Source organism: Vigna unguiculata, chromosome 7 (assembly GCF_037176805.1).
Source record: "Vigna unguiculata cultivar grain cowpea cultivar isolate G323 ecotype 2 chromosome 7, ASM3717680v1, whole genome shotgun sequence".
NCBI classification, from domain to species: Eukaryota; Viridiplantae; Streptophyta; class Magnoliopsida; order Fabales; family Fabaceae; genus Vigna; species Vigna unguiculata.
This window is the reverse complement of record NC_140798.1, coordinates 2,899,768-2,919,635: the sequence shown is the minus strand read 5'-3', so window position 1 is coordinate 2,919,635 and position 19,868 is coordinate 2,899,768. Positions and strand designations below refer to the sequence as shown.

The following is a 19,868-nucleotide window of genomic DNA, read 5'->3' as shown; positions in this document are numbered from 1 at the left end:
AATTTCAAAATCGTAGGTTGTTCAGTTTTAAACAGTTGATAATCGATCCTACTAAGAACTAAGGATGAAAACCAAGTTCCTAAATGGAATATTTGGACTTGCTATTTTATGAAAATGACTAGTCAATTGGATATTCGAGTGTTAACCGGTCCATGACGGATACTAAGATATCTGCACTTCCAAGTATTTATTTTTAAATGTCTCTATTTGTATATAAATTATATTTTCCTGACTTATTTTTAATATATTCAAAGTTTAATATATACTGCAGAAACACTCATTTTTTAGTTTTATTATACTTTAACAAATATTCATTTATAATATATATATATATATATATATATATATATATATATATATATATATATATATAATGACAAAATCCAAAAGTAGAGCGACCAAAATTATGAAAAAAAAAAAAGAAAAAACAGAAGACCAAATAACATTTATTCTAAGATGTCCATTTATTTTTTGTTTGAAAAATATTTGGCATATATGCTGCCATAACAATCCTTTATCCGTGACTTCCAAAAGCAACTAGGTGAATCAATTAAAAAGCGTTTGACCTTAATTCCAAGAGCACAAGTTATTAAAAAGTTTATTCTTTGCTCAACTTTTCGGTTAGACAAGATATCTTTGGTTTAGACAGCTAAAGTATTGTATACAAAACTGACAACAAAAGTATGATTATCCACCACATGTAAGAACATGCAACACTTAGTCACAGTAACCAACACGTGTAATTTACAAAGTTGACAACAACAACAAAAGAATGCATTCAACCCAGAAAATTCCATGTAAAAAGAAGAAAATGAAAAGAAATAAAATAAAAATGAAAACTTGAAGCAATATCTGTGTCTTCACAAAGCACAACGGTCACATGGCCACTTCTCCAAACGTGACAACATTTAACACAAAACTTGACTCTTGCTCCTACATATCCCGCTCCATTCCTCCCTCATCATGCATCAATTCCAAGTGTGTCATCACCACCACCACCACCACCTTTCCTTGCTCAATTCCCATCACTGTAACCATGGAGAGTTGCAAAAACTCCCCTCTGAAACCATGGAAGAAAGGCCCCACAAGAGGCAAAGGTGGCCCCCAAAATGCTTCCTGTGAGTACAGAGGTGTGAGACAAAGAACATGGGGCAAATGGGTGGCTGAGATAAGAGAGCCTAAGAAAAGATCAAGACTCTGGCTTGGCTCCTTTGCCACAGCAGAAGAAGCTGCAATGGCCTATGATCAAGCTGCAAGGAGACTCTATGGCCCTGATGCTTACCTCAACCTCCCCCACATGCAACCAAACATCATCAACTCCACCAAATCTCAAAAATTCAAGTGGTTCCCTTCCAACAACTTCATCTCCATGTTCCCCTCACGTGGACTTCTCAACCTCAATGCTCAACCGAGTCTCCATGTCATCCACCAGAAGCTGCAGCAGTTTAAGCACAATGGGGTGCCTGCACCAACTCAACCACCACATTCAAAGGTGGTGGAACTTGAGAACTTGGTCAGCCAAAACCATTCAGAGATTCTCCCTTCACTTCCCCAAGATTCTCAAGCTTCACCGCAAAAAGTAAATGGTGATTTTGAGGAGAAACGTGAGATAGACCTGCTTGAGTTTCTTCAACAGATGGGAATACTAAAAGATGAGAAAACTGATAGCTCGGGAAGTTCAACAGTGTCAGAAGCTGCATCAAGAGATGAGAATGAACAACCAGGAGTGTTTTCTGACATGAGTAGTGTTAACTGGGAGGAACTGATTGAGATGCATGACCATGAAGTTGTGTGTAACTATCTTGCATCAGAAGAAATTCAGTTTGAAGCATATGACACAAACGAGGATCTTACTTTCTCCTCTTCCATTTGGAACTACTAAGTTACTGAAGAAAATACACCTACTTTAAATAGGTTCTGAGTGGATCAAGTGTTCAACCAATATTATGGCTATGATCAGAAGGTGTTGGACTTTGATTGTGTCTTTTAGGATAAAATTTCTTTGTGTTGGCAGCTAGCAATGTTTAGAGGGAGGGAAAATAGTTTATCATAGAAAAACGGAGCTCAGTTTAGTCTTCAACAAAAAAGGATTTTGGTTAAAAAGGTGTAGCTTGCTTTTGTGTTTCCTTCATCTTATGTTTTGCTCTCTTAACTCGAAGATCACAATTAAGCATGTTTTTGATTTAGGGGATCTAATCTTTAGATATGAATAAAAGAATTGTTAAAGGCATATAATACTTTGTTTTTTTCTTTTCGAAGCATGGTTTTTTAGTTGTTGTCCATGATCTCAATTAGTAAAATAATAATAATAATAATAATAATAATAATAATAATAATAATAATAATGGAGTCGTAAAACAGCTTTAGCACCTTTATATTCACTTTTGTGAGTATTTTCACCATTTTTGTGTAATTTTTAGAAAAAAAAAATTACATGTAAACAAGTTATGTCAAGTTGGTTGGTACGACTTCACGACGTAGTCGTGTCAAGCTGAAGTGACTTTATTATTAACCGAAATCGTGTAAAGTTATGATGATTTCGGTAAAAAATATCTAAAAATAAAGTCATCATAACAAGACAATTTCACTTTTTGAATGAAATAAATGAAGTCTTGTCATGTTGTTACAATTTCAATTATGGAGAATTTAAGTCATCATAGCATGACACGACTTCAATTAATTTCTTAAAGTCGTCGCAGTATAATACGGCTTTAATTCACTTCATTCAAAATTGAAGTCATCACATCATTTCAATTCATTTCATTCAAGAACCGAAATCGTGCCAACATAATATAACTTTACTACAAGATCATTTTTCGTAGAAGTTATCATAACTTAGGAAAATGATATTTTAACCCACTTTTTTTGATCCACTTTTAACCCATCACTTTCATCATCCTGAGATCATCTATTTTAATTTTTTGTAGTGATGTGATATGATGATCTAAGAGTGGTGGGTTAAAAATTGGTCAAAAAAAGTAGGTTAAAGTATCATTATCCTCATAACTTAACATAACTTTAGTTCATCTATAATGAAATCATTTCAGGTTGACACGATTTGTTGAAATTAATTGATGAATTAATTCTATTATATGACTCGTTTGAATTATTATGATTGATCCAAATTTGATTTAATAAAATATAAAGACCTATTGGTTAATTATGTGAAGTTATAATAAAATAAAATAAATTAAAAGATAAAATAAAACTCAACCCAACTTCTTGATGGATATTAGTTTATAAGAGGAGATTAGGATTCTCTAACAAATTCTTTCAAAGTAAGCCATAAAAGAAATATGTGAGAGAAAAAAAAACAAATAGATAGATTAGAAAAAAATATTAAGGAGCATATACTTAAAAAAAGTTTAGGAGCATGTACTTATATCTTTATATATTAAAATAATTAAATTTTATATATTAAAATAATTAAATTTTTTGTGTTATATAACCCGAAAGTGCACGAGGGTGTGTCGGGGAAGACTGTGGAATTTAGTAGAACATGATTATAAATATTTTTTTTTTTAAATGTCTTGGATAAATTAAGAGTGATCAGATCATAACTCATTTAAAATAATAATAATAATAAATTGATCCAAACAAATTATAATCGTTTTAAAGCACACAAAAATTTTGGATCGACTTTGATTTTTTTTTATTTAGATACGAGAGAGCTTTGATTAGTTTTGCACTTTAGCGGTTTAACATCTCCGATCTAATTCAAAAGTTAAAACTAATTATTCATATATTATTATATTATATAGATATGTGTGGGAAAAAAATGTATATCTAGCTTAATTTATTCATATAAATTTGTAGCAGAGAAGTAGTTTAATATGCTTAACATATGAATGAATCGATGAGAGAGTTATCATATAGTTGCAGAAGGAAATAGTATTGAAACAAATTAAAATATAAAGGTACTTATTTCCATATTTCTATTTAGAATTGTGTAATATTATATAAATGTGTTCACGAAGTTTGTTAGACTTATGTAACTCCACAATATTTATGTTACAATGTATAAATATAAATAATATAAATCACTTTTGTTCTTTATTTTTCTTTTGTTGCGAAGGATAGACACCTTCGGTCTTTATATTTCATTCTATCTCTTATACTGATAAAAAAAAAGTTGATATATAAAACAAATTATACAATATCGTACACAATATTGAAGAAAACTAATTATAACAAAATAAGAAATAAAATTATTGATCATAATATAGCATTGTTGTAAAAAAGCAAGATTTATATATACAAATAAAAAATTATGCAACAAAACCACAAAATTGATTTAAAACAAACCATAAAAATTGGTTTAACGTAACTTTGATTTTTTTTTTTTAGAATTAAATATATCTTGAGTCTCTCCAGTTTCAATGAAATTTGGAATTAGTTTTTCTTAAAAAAATTTGACTAATTTAGTTCTTCATCTTTAAATGTGTTTATTTAGTATTTTTAACCATATTTTGTTAAGTTTATTTGACATTTCAAACGTGTTTTATGATAATATTTGAGTTAACATTAAAGCGAAAATATGTCAAACGCTATAAACAATTCAAATACTAGCATGAGAGACGTTTGAAACGTACTTAACAAAATTTGATTAGAATGACTAAATTCACGTATTTCTATTGATGAAGGACTAAATTGATCAAAAAATTTAAAAATAGACTAATTCCAGATTTCGATGAATCTTGAGAAAAAAAAAAACATATTTAACTTTTTTTTTCTATTTTATGTCCAAATCATATCAAACTAAACCCCACAAATTTATTTATTTCAAATGTCCAAACCAAAAAGTGCACCAACTACACTGCAAGCTCCTGATATAAGTACTGTAAATATATAATAATAATTGGAAAAAAATATGATTTGACATTAATAACTATCATTTAACAATTTTAGTATTAACAAAGAAAAAAGAAAAAAAATGAAAAGTAATGAAAGATAATACCTAATGAGTGTACAAATTGTTTGAGTGGCAAAGTATCATTCTCCATAATAATTTCACGTTATCCTAGCGACAATCAGTCACAAACTTTCAAAACATATTTTTAAGATACTGAATATATAAAAGATAATAAAATAAGAAAATTACTTATATATTAATTTTTATGTGTGTTAAAAAATTAGGAGATCCAGGCCCCTAATATATAACCAAAATCCACCACTGACGACAATGTACATAATTACAAAGGTCACAACCCTAAACATAATGACAACCTTAGTTTAGAACCACAATCTTGATATCAGCAATAATTCAGAATCATGTCTTCGCGAGGGATTAATTAAAGTTAGTGTTGTACTACTAAGCCAAATACATTCATCAAAAAATTCAATTTATTTAGCAAGCATAAGATTTAATTCCTAATTTTATGGGAAAAAAAATTAAAGATACAAGTTTGATAATTTTGTAAGATCACGTTTTCAAGGGATTTGGAGAGTACTAATTATGGTTATGATTATTATCATTATGATCTTACCAAACATATAATCAAGTTCCTTCCAATAATAGGTCTTAATCAAGTCACCAAAGGGTAAATTTCTGCGTAAAAATTTCAACATTACGTATGAAGTGTAGTTTAAGGTTAATATCTTCTTGGTACTTTTCAAATTTCTACTTAGCCAAAAAGTATTAATGTCTCTTCCATTGTCCTATCTGAGTGAACTGAACATCATTATATCACTTATTTGTTAATAATTAAACTTAATTAAGAAATGGAAAAACCCAAAACATTCAATAAATATGTAATCAGCATAAACATATCATTACTGAGTACAGTATAACACCACCTTGCCAACCCTATTTCATGATACTATCCAGGGAACAAAAATGTAACAGATAAAACAAATATGTAACCATTTTTCTTCCTCTTTCTTTCACCATAAAAATCTCATGTGAATGACATAATTTTACAATTGCACATGGTAGCACCCTTTGAAAAAAGAACTGTAAAATGCACTAATTATATATATGTGAAAAGGAACAAAGAATGATGTATGATGTTCAACTTGGTTGAATGATTTTCTGCACTGGAGATGGAAACATCTACAAGGAACTTGATGAAACAGAAATGAAGCAGAAAATTGATCTTGGTCTTGGTCCACAATATTGATCGCAAAAATGAAGCAGAAAAGTTATCCTTTCCCCTGCTCCTATACAAGTATCTTGATCTTGGTCTTCACATCAACCAAGTTCCTCAGCTGGTGCTTACCAGACACTGGTGAGGTAATCCAAACTGTTTGTTGTGACGAACTTGTTTCCTCCAGGGATCATTATGTAACTTGTAATGCAAAATCTTGTTTAACACAAACACCATTTTGTCAAAACATTATATACATATAATCACACTTAAAAGATTATTTATTTTACACTTTGTCAAATGGTTTTGACAAATGAAGAAAAGTACCTGCATTAAAGTGGTGGAGACATCATCCTCAGTCAGTTTTAAGAATTCAATTGCCCAATCATCAACATGTCCAATAGCAGTTTTTTGCCTTTCAGCTTCAAGCAAAACAGAATCACGGTACACGAATCTTTGCCATATTTTTTTAACATTTTCTAGCTTGAATTTGATTTCTGTCTCGTTGAATCCCTGCAAGACATGGATTTCTAATCACTCAACCAATGTTTCCTAGGATGACAACTTTATGCAGTGTATATCATAAATTATGCAATAACTCAATAACTAGAGAAAAAACTGGGAAAATAAATACCCGGAGAATCTTTATCAAGTTTGGAATTTCATCTTCAGATAATCGAACTGCAAAGCTATCATAGTTAAGCACATTCTCATATGGTAGGAAAATCCCATCCTACAGAACAACAAAACAAAGATCCAAAGGAATGTGGTTATCATCATTGGTAATTTTAGTCATTAAATAATTACTGATAAAACATATAACAGACTACTAACATGAAAACAGAATATAAGCTACTTTTAACACTAATCAATAGGAGTTAATCATTTCTAATGTACTCGTGGATCTAAAGTGATGAGAACATTCTAAAGATGAATAAGAAATCATATCCAATACATTATGAACAAGCTCATCAATGGACATTGAAATCGTGAATGTTAAGAAATGAAAAAGAGCTTGAATTAGTACCTGAATGACCACAGGAATGCATCCTTGCAAAATACTATCTTCCATACGACCACTCCAACCATCTCCAGGAAACACTCCACAGAAAACAGAACTTGCTATATCCAGGTGATAGTTTTCAGAACGCTCTGGAGTCACAATGACATCTTTGGCATGCTGTTTCCCAAGTTTTCCATCCTTGTTAGGACTTGATCCAAACTCTTCTGCCAGCTTCTGTCTGATACCCATGCTATACCTGCACCGTTTCCAGAAAAATTGAAACCAGATATCTTCTATAACATTTAATAATATCTAAGCAACATATCCAACAATGTTTGATGACAACAAAGTGAGAAGCTATTCAATTTCATAAAAACATTAAGCAAACAAGATATCAAGGTTAATAATTAGGAAAATGAGAACATGTATATGCTATATAACTGCTTCCTTCTACAGATTCAAAAATATTTCTCCAGTAAACTTACGAATCTTCTGGTCTTCCATTATGGTATGCTGGTCCTAAATTCCCATTGAAATAGAACAGTGTCTTTCGCTCCTCGTGGGACCTGAAAACAAATTGTAGATGGTTGTGTTGTTTCACTTGAAGAACACAAATGAATAGAATACAAAATCAACCATGAAAAGAAAAAGCAAATGACTGAGGTGAAAATTAAACGTTACCGAGCCCAAAGTTTTGAAGTCAACACATTAGCATCAGGAACTTTCCAAGCAGGAAGCACGAGATCTTTGTCAGGATCAAAACATGGATGAATGCCTCTTTTGTCGGAAGGAATTTTATCCCAGTTGTCAGCCCAATAGGCTGTAGTTGAATGATTATGCTTTGAGTTTGTGTTTCCCCAGTGAACTAACATCATGCTATTCCATATCTCCTTAGGAGCATAGCAAGCACCTTCATCCCAAGAAAAAAACTGCCTTCAGAAACAAATGCAAACTAATTAGCATATGCTTCTCACATGCAAATGCAGTATATAAATTTTTAGTAAAAAAATTATCAACATGGGATAAACAATTCTCATTACCCAGATGTGGTCCCTTCCTGATGAGTGATTCCAATAAGGATATTGTTCAACAATGTGAGTATATGCCTTCTTATAATATTCCAAAGTGAGAGAGCTCCTCAATCCCATATGCTCCTGAATGTCATAAAATAAAATGTAGCAAAAGGAGAAAAATGGCAGTAAAAACATGGAATCTGCAACCAATGCTTCATAAATATATACACACACACACTCATATAACAAAGAAGTAATAGATAACTCAGGATATTAATATCCTTCCATTCTAAAAGGGAAAAGAACATCACATGCAACTGTCTTTTCCCATTTTGAAAGTATCACTATTCAGGAACATAACTAAAAGAGAACCAGAAAAGAAGGTTTGCAGGAAGGCTCAAGCATAAAAAGATGAGAATGACTTGCTTTATTTACCAAAGATAAAGGATATATATACAAGCTATACGTTATGGTGTGAGGAAAGAAAAAGACAAAAAAAGGAAAACAGAAAGTAACACATCAGCATATTCTAGAATGCTGATAACAGAATGCAGTTACAACAGAAAAGAAGAGAGAAAAAAAACTAATTGAGGTATTGCATTTCGTTTAGGCCCCCTCAAGCTGGAGGTTCGAACAAATCAAGAAGCTCAAGCTTGGAAAGGTTGGACTGAAACAACTTCGGAGATAAGGGCTTGGTGAACATGTCGGCAAGCTGGTGTGAAGAAGAAATCGGAAGAAGTTTCATTAAACCGGAAGTGAGTTTCTGTCGAACAAGATGACAGTCAATTTCTAAGTGTTTAGTCCTTTCATGAAAGACAGGATTAGCAGCAATGTAAAGAGCACTCTGATTATCGCAGTATAAAACCGGGCATTTGTTACAAGAGATGTGTAAGTCACGAAAGAGATAAATCAGCCATTGAAGCTCACAAGTAGCAGAGGCTAGAGCTCTATACTCGGCCTCAGAGGAAGAGCGAGAGATAGTAGACTGTTTCTTTGTTTTCCAAGAAACTAGAGAGCTTCCGATAAAGAAACAATACCCAGTGATAGAACGACGGGTATCAACACATGTAGCCCAGTCAGCATCACTAAAACCAAGTAAGTGGAGAGAAGATGACCGGCGAAAGAAAAGGCCCTTGCCTGGGCAAGATTTGAGATAACGAACAACCCGTAGTGCAGCCTGAAAATGAGAGTGAGTAGGGGCACCCATGAACTGGCTAAGTTGTTGAGTGGCAAAGACGATATCTGGACGAGTATTGGTGAGGTAAATTAGACGGCCAACCAAGCGTCTATAGGGAAGAGGATCATCGAGAGGGGCACTGGAATCTTGATGAAGACGCAGCGAAGGATCCATAGGTGTAGAAGACGGCTTAGAATTAAGAAGAGCAACATCAGATATTAAGTCCAAGCAATATTTTCTCTGACAGAGATAGAGACCAGAAGAAGAGTGAGCAACCTCTAATCCCAAAAAATACTTCAATTTGCCAAGATCTCGTATATTAAAGTGAGAACGTAAAGAAGTTTTGAGATGAGCAATTTCAGCAAGGGAATTGCCGGCCAGAACAATGTCATCAACGTAAACGACTATTGCTGTGAAGGAAGAACCTGTTGCCTTGGTAAAGAGGCTGTGATCAGCATGGGCTTGCATATATCCAAATGAAAGTAACAGATGAGTAAGTTTGGCAAACCATTGACGACTTGCTTGCTTTAAGCCGTATAAAGATTTCTTCAACTTACAACACTGTGAAGGTGAGTAACCGTGAAGACCTTGAGGGATAGTCATATAGACGTCTTCGGTGAGATCTCCATATAGGAAAGCATTGCTAACATCAAGTTGCTGCAAGTACCAATTGTTGATAGAAGCAATAGCGAGAACAACACGGATGGTAGTCATCTTAACAACAGGGGAGAAAATCTCCAGATAATCAATGCCTTCAACCTGGGAGTAGCCTTTGGCTACCAATCGAGCCTTGTACCGTTCAATAGTACCATCAGGGCCACGCTTGATTTTGTAAACCCATTTGCAACCAATGGGTCGGACATTTGAGGGAGCTTGAACAATATCCCAGGTGTGGTTTGAAACTAGGGCTCGTATCTCAGAATTCATGGCTTCTTGCCAACAGGGTTGGGTAGCAGCCTCGCGGTAGGTACTGGGCTCTTGCTCAGAAGACAGACTCAGGAGATAATGAGAATAAGAAGGGGAAAAACGAGAATAATCAAGAGAGTCATGAATAGGATAAGATACCTTTGATGAAGATTGGTGGGATGGGGTTGAAGCAAGGATTGCATCACTCGGACAAGTGTGGCACTCGTAGTCAGCGAGGTAAGAAGGGGGAATATGCGGGCGATGGGAGCGACGGAGTGGTTGGGTAGGGGGTAAGGAATTGGAAGTGTCTTGAGCAGAGGAAGGAGATGATTGAGTATGGGAAAGTGGCGAAGGAGATGAAGGTAGACCGGTCAAAGGAGACGTACGAGAAGAGGGAAGGGGTTGATTATTAGTGGGCTGAAAGTTGGATCTAATATTATCAAAACGTGAATTGTCAAGAGGAGTGGGTTGAGAAAAAATGATGGGTTGTGTATTAATGGGCTGGGGAGGAGAATTAATTTTTGTAAAGGGAAAAACTTTTTCATTGAACAAAACGTTTCTGGAGACAAAAATCTCTTTGTTATTTAAATCAAGGATGAGATATCCTTTTGTTCCTGTTTGATATCCCAAGAACACACCACGTTTAGCACGAACATCAAATTTTTGACGGGGAAGATTTGTTGAAGCATAGCTCAGACAACCAAAAACTTTTAAAATGGAAAAATCGGGATTGTGTTTATGCAATATTTCAAAAGGAGTTTTATTGTCAATAATTGGGGATGGAGTGCGATTTATCAAATAAACAGCGTGTTTAACAGCATATGACCAATAAGGTTTTGGAAGGTGAGATTGAAACATAAGAGCCCTAGCAACATTAAGAATGTGCTGATGTTTTCTCTCAACTCTACCATTTTGCTGAGGAGTGTAAACACAACTTGTTTGATGAAAAATTCCTTTAGATGCAAAAAACTCCCTTTGAAGAAATTCAGGACCATTATCCGAGCATATGCACTTAATGGAAAGATTGAATTGGTTTTCAATAAAAAAAACAAAATTTTGAACGTGTGTGCGAACATCCCCTTTAGTTTTAAGAAGAACTGTCCATGTATATCGACTAAAATCATCCACAATGGTTAAAAAATACTTGTGACCATGAACAGAAGATTGGGAGAACGGACCCCAAATATCCATATGAACCAAATCAAAAGGGTTTGAAGCTTTATTGACACTTGGAGAATAGGATAATTTCTTTTGTTTGGCTAAGTGACAAATATCACAATTCTCATCGACATGTTTAGAAATAAAAGGAAAATGAGCATGAAGAATGTTAAGGCGATTTCCAGAGAGATGCCCTAGTTTGAAGTGCCAAAGATTGGTGTTGGTGACAGGTGGAGTAGAGAAATTATTGATGAAGGTGGCTTGGGGAGAACTGTGTCTGGAGTTGGTATGTGTCTCCAAGTGATATAATCCGTGCTTCAATTTAGCCAAACCAATCATCCTCAATGACTTCTTTTCCTGTATTTGACATTGAAAATTAGAGAAAGAAAGGGTGTAATCAGAAGAAGTCAAGAGTTTAGAAATTGAAAGCAAATTAAATTTGAAGTTAGGCACATAAAGAACATCATGAATGGTGAGGTGAGAGGACAACTGAACAGTGCCTGAAATATGAGCAATAACTGTAGAGCCATTAGGGAGGTTAATATGGATAGGTTTAATTTTAGAAAAATTTTGGAAGTTGTCAAAAGAATAAGTGATATGATCTGTGGCCCCCGAATCAATAACCCAGGAGGTATTGTGTGATGGGTGTGAGGTGTGTGCATTGATTAAGTGATCCGTGATGGTAAAAAAAATACCAAAATCCATATTACTGGGCTCGGAAATGGCAATGCTGGGAATGTGGGTAAGATTTGCGTGTTTGGGCTGAGAAGAGGCTGCTGATCCGTTGCTCTGTTGCTGAAGAAGACCTAGAAGACTTTGATATTGGGCCTTAGTGAAACCATAACCTAGCCCATTAGAGGGAGAACTCAAGGTCATTGAGGAGTGTAGTGAGTCCGCCTCCTGCGTAACATTGTTGACATTAGCGGAAGAAGAGGAATCATCTTTAGTGTGGAAGCGCGGCCGTCCAGGATATCGGGGATGACCAATGGGATACCCATGCTTGGCATAACAGATGTCAACAGTGTGTCCATTACGCCCACAATAAACACATTTTTTGGTGGAGAAATTGCGATTATTGCGGCTGGATTGTCCTGTAGGGTGGCCTCTTCCTCGTCCTTTCTCGGAAGCACTATTGACAAAGATGTTGGGTTCATCGGTGGGAGACGGCAAAGAATTGTGACGCTCTTGTTGAATAATCATGGAGAAGACGCGGTTAACGGAAGGAAGAGGATCCAGAAGCAAGATCTGGGAACGAACAACAGAGAATGGAGGATGGATTCTCACTGGGGTGGATATGATAGGGACTGGAGGGGTCAAGACAAGGATCAGACCATAGTGGGATAGCTTGATCAGAAACATCTGACATTTTGACAGGCAATGTGCAGAGCTCCAGGTGGGAGCTCTGATACCATAAAAGAGAACCAGAAAAGAAGGTTTGCAGGAAGGCTCAAGCATAAAAAGATGAGAATGACTTGCTTTATTTACCAAAGATAAAGGATATATATACAAGCTATACGTTATGGTGTGAGAAAAGACAAAAAAAGGAAAACAGAAAGTAACACATCAGCATATTCTAGAATGCTGATAACAGAATGCAGTTACAACAGAAAAGAAGAGAGAAAAAAAACTAATTGAGGTATTGCATTTCGTTTAATAACATAGATGTTAGTGTTGACTGACACGCCATCCAATTAATCACAGATATCTTAGAATGATCTGAAAGCTCTGTGAGCATGGACAGGCTGAAACACCGATGCAGTTAGTCTTTATACACATGCCATATGCAATAACAGACACTCTAGAGATACATTCTGGTAAAAACAACAATTAGTAAAACATACCCGCATACTCAAGTGGGGAGCATCATCAGCACGAGTTATGATACATGAATCAAGAACAGGAACAAAGAAAAAGTCTGCCTCTTCACCATTTAATGTTCGATGAGGACTAGCTAGCAAACTTTCATAAACTGCCATCTGCAGACATGTAGCCGAACTGGATAAATATACTCTTATAAGTGTTATATTTTACCAAATGAAATGCTCCTATATGAAGTCATGAAATACCTGGGCACCATATAATTGATCTGTCCATATTGTTACATTTTTGTCATCATAAATTCTATTTACACACTCTAGCTTAAAATGGCGTCCCTGCAGAAACCAAAAATGAATAAGATAACAAAATAGCAATAAAAAGAATCAAAGTTTTGATCTTAGATGTAACCAAAAAGTGACATTCAGATTATTCTGACCTCAAGAAGCAAGCTGTTGAACTCCGGGGGCAAATCATAAACATATATAAGAGGCCTTTTCTTCGCCACCACAGCATTGAGATTAATCATTTTTCCGTTGGCATGAATATCGTCAGCAATATCAATCCGAGCAGGACGAAGCCAATTAGGCCACTCTGTTATAGAGGAAATGACAGATGGCATGCTGCAATCTACTCCATACCAGCCATTGTCACACTGAAAATACACTATATTCACCTTATTTACTGACATTGGATGGAAGTGAGCACTCTCACGCTACATATACACAATGTTTTTATCTATATACAATGAATGGACATAAATTGAACTTATTCAGCACCAAAAGATGACAGTAGTTTCATATACACAATGTTTTGGACAAGTAATAACTGGCATTTAGTATTTCAAACAGAGTCCATTCTAGTAACTGTTAATGTCAATTAGCTTCACATTTTTGTTCATGAATTTTTAATCCTTCACTGATCTTTCATTCCTTTGTCTTGTTTAACTGATTCTTGATTGGCTTATTCTCCTTCAGCTTCAAGTATTTGATTTCTAAATAAACATAGTCAGTCCAACTTTTCGAAGAAAGAGACTATTCACTATAGGCTCAAATGTTCTAAAATAATTTCCTTTATCATATATGCCTTAGTAGTAACTTATTTACCACTAGTCAATCCCTACAAATAGAAAATGAAAACAATAGAGGATTGACAAAGTTTTTCTTCCAGTAAACAGACAGCAAAATCCAAGTGCCCCAATCCAATAATAAATAAAAGAATCACCTGACAAAATCCACCACGACAATGACCATGTCTAGAGCATTGATTAATACAAACAGATTCTACAGGCACTTCACAAAGTCGGCCCGAAAGACCATCATATTTGCAGTCACATTCTTCTTTAATTTTTGCCTTTCCAGAATATGCATCATCTGGGTCCACATTACACCAACCCCGTTTGCTACCATTAGTTGTGAACACATCTTGGTCAATTAGTGTCCAATTCACTAGTTTGGGACCATCAGGAGTAGAAGGTGGACTGAAACAGATGAAAAGGAGTGAGTCTTGAATAATACGAATTTAAAAACTTCACCAATGAAACTCAAAACTAGGAATCTGATTTTACATACATAAATTGAAACCCACATGTCTCTGCCAATGGTCTATTAGGATATTTTGTGCCTTCTCCACAGAAGCACATTGCTCTTGTCTTGTCACAGTTGGCAGGGCAAATAGAGACTACCCATCGCCCAAATAGTTGATCTGGTGATCCTTCATAGTTGCATTCCAGTTGCAGTTGTTCAGCACATCCATCCCCTGTCACCCCACAAATTATCACATGAGTTCAGACCAACTAGTGAATTAAACATGCTTTTGTGCAATGACCAAATATATTCAGGAAACGGTAGAGACAAGTTATGTTTTTTTTTTTGTTCTGTTTTAATCATACCAGAAAATGCTGTTGTCAATAGCAACAAAAATAATCAGTTAAAACTTAGAAGTGACAATTAAGAGATTTGGAATATTAAAAAAGCTGAAAATTTTTCTGATTAGTATACAAGGGGAATAATACATTCATACATATATATACATATATATATATATATATGTATATATACGCACACACACATAGTAGTTCTAACCTACTATTTACAGAAAATAAAACAGAAACAAATTTACTTGGAAATATTTTGTTCACGTGACGCACAAATAACACATTAAATATCTCCCATCACATTTATTAGTGTGTGAATGGATATCTATTATTCCTTGCTTGCAAGAAAGATCATGGAAGCATTGTGTGGAAAGCTCCTTAGTTAATATAACTGTTAGTTAATATGTTGCTGCTATGACGCCATTGTCCATGAAGTAAGCCCATTTGTGTTTTGTCATACCATATTGGACCGAATTCTAATGAACAACGATAATGGTAGATTTGTAGTTACGTAGAAAATCTCTTAATGCTCCATTTTTTCTTGAGGTCTTCCAGAATTACCTTCATCCACAACCCTTGATATTTAACCTTACAACCATATGTTGTTTCTTGCACCTCCACTCACCAAGTTACCACCTAAGAAAATGCATTATTGTGAGGTGGATCTCCTATCAACAATGGATCCAACATAATCTACAATTGTACACACCTCTAATGATAGTTCACCCTTGCTCTTAAATAGAAATTCATCCTTGAGTACTCTTCAAATAATGAAGAATTCTAGTTATGGCCTGAAAAGGTCTCTACCATGGATCATGCATAAGCTGGCTAATTACACTAACTTCATAAACTATGCCTTGTTGGGCGTGGACTAAATAATAAGCTTCCAACAAGCCTCACATATTGGCGTTTGTCAACTGTTGGAATTCCTTGTTCACTCCCAATCTGATTATTATTGTCTATAGGAGTAACAACCTCATTCCCAATAAAGTATTCCAGTTTGCCGAGATCATTCATCTCAAATTGTGATACTAACTTCTACAAAATATGCTTTCAGCATCATCACCCTGCAATAACCATATCTTCAGATACACTAAGAGAAGTGTTAGTTTACCGCCTTGTGAATACTTTAGAAAAAGGGGATAGTTAGCTTGTCTCTGCCCGTGCCCCAAGTATATCATGGCTTCATTGAATCTCTCAAGGCAAGCACATGGAGACAGTTTGAGTCCAAACAAAATCTTCTCCAATTTGTACTGTGTTCCCTCCATTAGAGAACCATATCCAGGCAGGATCTTGTATACATTTCTTTCCCAAAACTATATGTACAATGGCACTTTTTATATCAATCTGACTAATTTGTGATGCACTCATTTCCTCATTTGTGGCTTGAATTCAATTCTCATCCTTCAAGACTTTGGTACTAATGTGCAAATCCTGAGAGAAGTTATTGGTGTCTACAAATGATAGCACTCCCAACAGTGGGTCTGTTGATCTGAACATTGGCAAACAGGCTAGCAGAGGCACAATAAAGTTGCCAAAGGTCCTTCAGAAGGAAGGAGAGCAACGTAACCCAGTGAACAAAGCTAAGGTTCAGACATGGAAGAAGAGCCATCAAGGAAGAATGTACAACCAAATAACATATATATTCTAGATTTAACCTAGTATAAGTCCACAAACAGGAAAAAACACACCAGTCTTTAGCTGGTAAAATAAATGTTACTGGAGATATATCCTGGATTTAAATATTAACTCTATCTAGTAGCAACACCTCTTCATTTTAGAAAAATGACTTCTAGAGCACTCGGATTAAAGTATACTCAGTATCCTGGAGGTAATGAGTGTGTGTGATTTACCAGTCACCAAAGCATGAGGGTGAATATCAATGCCTCATCATAGCTATATTATTAAGAGAGTTAATATATCATATGATAAAGCTAAAACTGCAAGGTTGTCAGAGTAAATCCTAGAACACTCGCTTCTCATTAAACATGAGGTAAGCATGATGTATCAGGTTAATAAAATGACATAAGGAGAGAAGCGAACTAACCAGAATAACCATGAAAACATCGACACTGTCCCAATTCTCGATTACAAACTCCCTGGCCACTGCAGTCATTTTTGCACTTATTGCCACCTATTATCTGTTAATCAACAATATTATTACGGAGGCCAAAAATTACTTTATATAACAAGATATCAAGTCAATGCCAGTAACAACCATGCCCCTTCTGAAATACTAATTGGCAGAAACATGAAGCCTCTAAATTAAAAACTCGAAGAAAACAAGAATTTACACAAAAAAGACCAAAATCATTGAAAATGGCATCAGTTGTCACCTCAGTAATGTTGACTTCCTTAATAACAGAATCACAACCAGCAAGCCAATGGCCAATTTCAGCCTTCCATGGTGCACCCTGATAAACAACTGCTCCGTGCAAGTCGGCTGGAAACTGAAGCTTGAAATCAACTGCAGGTTGTTCCTGATCACGTTTGCTCGGAAATTCCGCCGAAACATTAGCTGAGATGCAAGAGTCTTGAGCTATCTTAAAATTATTGAGAGTAGGTGTCAAAGGGAACGAAACCAAATGCACTACAGAAACCAATGCCAGAACAGAAGCAATTGTCGCCGCAAGGGACCAAGAACATTTCCATTTGTTCACGGAGAACAAATCTAACATGTCCCTTCCCATACTAACCACACCACAACACAACACTACACTACAAAACAAACTCAAACCCTTCTGATTCACCAGGCTGCCTTGACATCATAACCTGAAATAGCATCAATAAAATCACTATTCCTCACAATGATCAACATCATACAAAGCTCAACTAGGTCCAATCGCTTAAAACTACGAAAGCCTTTTTTTTTTCCTCGTTATTAAATTATGAGAATAAAACAATGGAAACAATTTACTACTACTATTGCAAAGCACAAACCCATTTTGAATTTTAAACACAAAAATCTGAAGAATCACAAGTTCAATAAACAAAGGCAACCATCACATGACCCTACATTAGTATTCTGACATCTGCAGACCGTTGACTCACCTTTCTCGGATCTGAATCACCAAAACACAGAACCTCATTCGGAGATTCAACGTGGGCAAGAACCAGTTTGCCCAATTCAACAACTAAATTATAAAGGTTGCTCCTTTAAAATGCCAGCTACCTCAAATCAACAAAGGGTCAACGAAAATACCAAAACTAATTGTTTGTTTTAATTTTTCTGTTTTTTTTTTTTTTTCTCCGGCAACTTTCTCGACCCACGTTGTCAACACTTCAATTGTGAACATGGGACCACTTCGTGGTCGTTGGCTCGTTCTTCTTAATGTAACATTCTCAGTTCAATTTTGGTTTCCCATTTAAAGAGATTGGAATGGAATCTTCTGGTTTTTCCCATTAAGAAGCCGCCAAGGTTCTCTTATCCTTTTAGGAAATGAATCAGGTCCCGACCCACTGATTTGCATGTCAATGTAAGAGACCATTTTGCCCTTCCGGCATTGAAGCATCTAATGATTACCTAGGAAAATGTTTTGATTCATATACAACACAATTTTATGAATATTTTTTGCAATTAAAAAAATTAACTTTTTGTATTTATAAACACAGAAAAACATTGAAACTGAAATAATAGTTACAGTGTAAAATTATTGAATGTGAAAACAATCCAATGACATAACTATGCTTAGTTCAGCTATAGCTAGTCACCGATTTAGCTAAGAACGTCTTCATTTGTTTAAGTTTAATCTTACATGCAAGTTAAATGTTATTAAACAAAATGTTATATCTATTGACTACTTTTCATTCAAAAGATAAATTCAGCCACACATACTAACATATTTTTAAGTATACATTTAGTGATACATTTATTACTTAACGGTATTATTTTAATGATATTAAGTATATTATTTAATGCATAATTAATGAACATTAAATTTTATAAAAATTTATAATTAATTAAAATATTAAATAAATTTTAACCTAAATAATTATTAATACAATTTTATTTTATTTAGAAAACAAAATTATTCACAAATATTATATAATTATAATTATAATTTATTTGTTACATAAAAAACTTAAAGTAATTAAATAATAAAATAATTATATTTAATATTGTTAAAAATTAAAATATAATTAAATATAAACAAACTTAAATTAATGGAAAATAAATTATTATTTGTTTTTTAATAAAGAAAATGAAAACTGATTAAAATAATATTACCAGTATTAAAAATCCAAATCATATTTTAAGTTCTGTCAATTAATTTCTTTTATGACTAATTATAATAATTTTATTGTTTAATTATCTTTTTACCTTTTTGTGTGTATCGAATAAATCATCAATTATGAATGTATATTATTTATGATTTTTTTTTCTCTAAATAAAATAAAACTGCAATATTACATTTAATTATGGACTTTTATATTATTTAATGTTTATTAGTTATACCTCTTAATAAAAAATGTTAATCATAGATCATAATTAAGTGTGTCAACAAATTTTGCCTCAAATAATTTATTTTATTTTATTTTATTTAATATATTTTAAATTTTATAAATTTGTATAGTTAACTGTAATATTAAATGAATATTGACATAATTATCATAAATGTAATTTATTTTATTTAAAAGATAAAATATCTAAAATTGAATATAATTCCAATTAATAATTTATTTGATATATATCTATAAAAAGTTAGAAATTAATTAAACAATAAAATAACTATATTTTAATATCGTTAAAAATTAATATATAATTAAAACGTAAAAAAAGAAATTAATTTGAATGATTAACAAAAATCGACACCAATTAAGAATAATTAATGTG

General features: G+C 33.9%; 1 protein-coding gene and 1 pseudogene across 1 annotated transcript; one reads left to right on the top strand and one right to left on the bottom strand.

Moving 5' to 3' along the window:
• Positions 1–435: 435 nt before the first annotated feature.
• LOC114192789 (dehydration-responsive element-binding protein 2F pseudogene) lies at positions 436–2,131 on the top strand (annotated as a pseudogene).
• A 3,608-nt stretch (positions 2,132–5,739) lies between these two features.
• Positions 5,740–18,447, bottom strand: LOC114191821 (exostosin family protein). Its single transcript, XM_028081229.2, has 15 exons — positions 18,086–18,447; positions 17,371–17,806; positions 17,082–17,175; positions 14,730–14,916; positions 14,383–14,638; positions 13,598–13,813; positions 13,410–13,496; positions 13,185–13,319; positions 8,130–8,243; positions 7,771–8,018; positions 7,575–7,655; positions 7,114–7,345; positions 6,721–6,819; positions 6,414–6,599; positions 5,740–6,302 (listed from the first exon to the last, which is right to left on the bottom strand). The coding sequence occupies exons 2-15, from the start codon at positions 17,722–17,724 to the stop codon at positions 6,204–6,206; spliced, it is 2,388 nt and encodes a 795-aa protein (XP_027937030.2). The 5' UTR covers positions 17,725–17,806; positions 18,086–18,447; the 3' UTR covers positions 5,740–6,203.
• Positions 18,448–19,868: the final 1,421 nt, after the last annotated feature.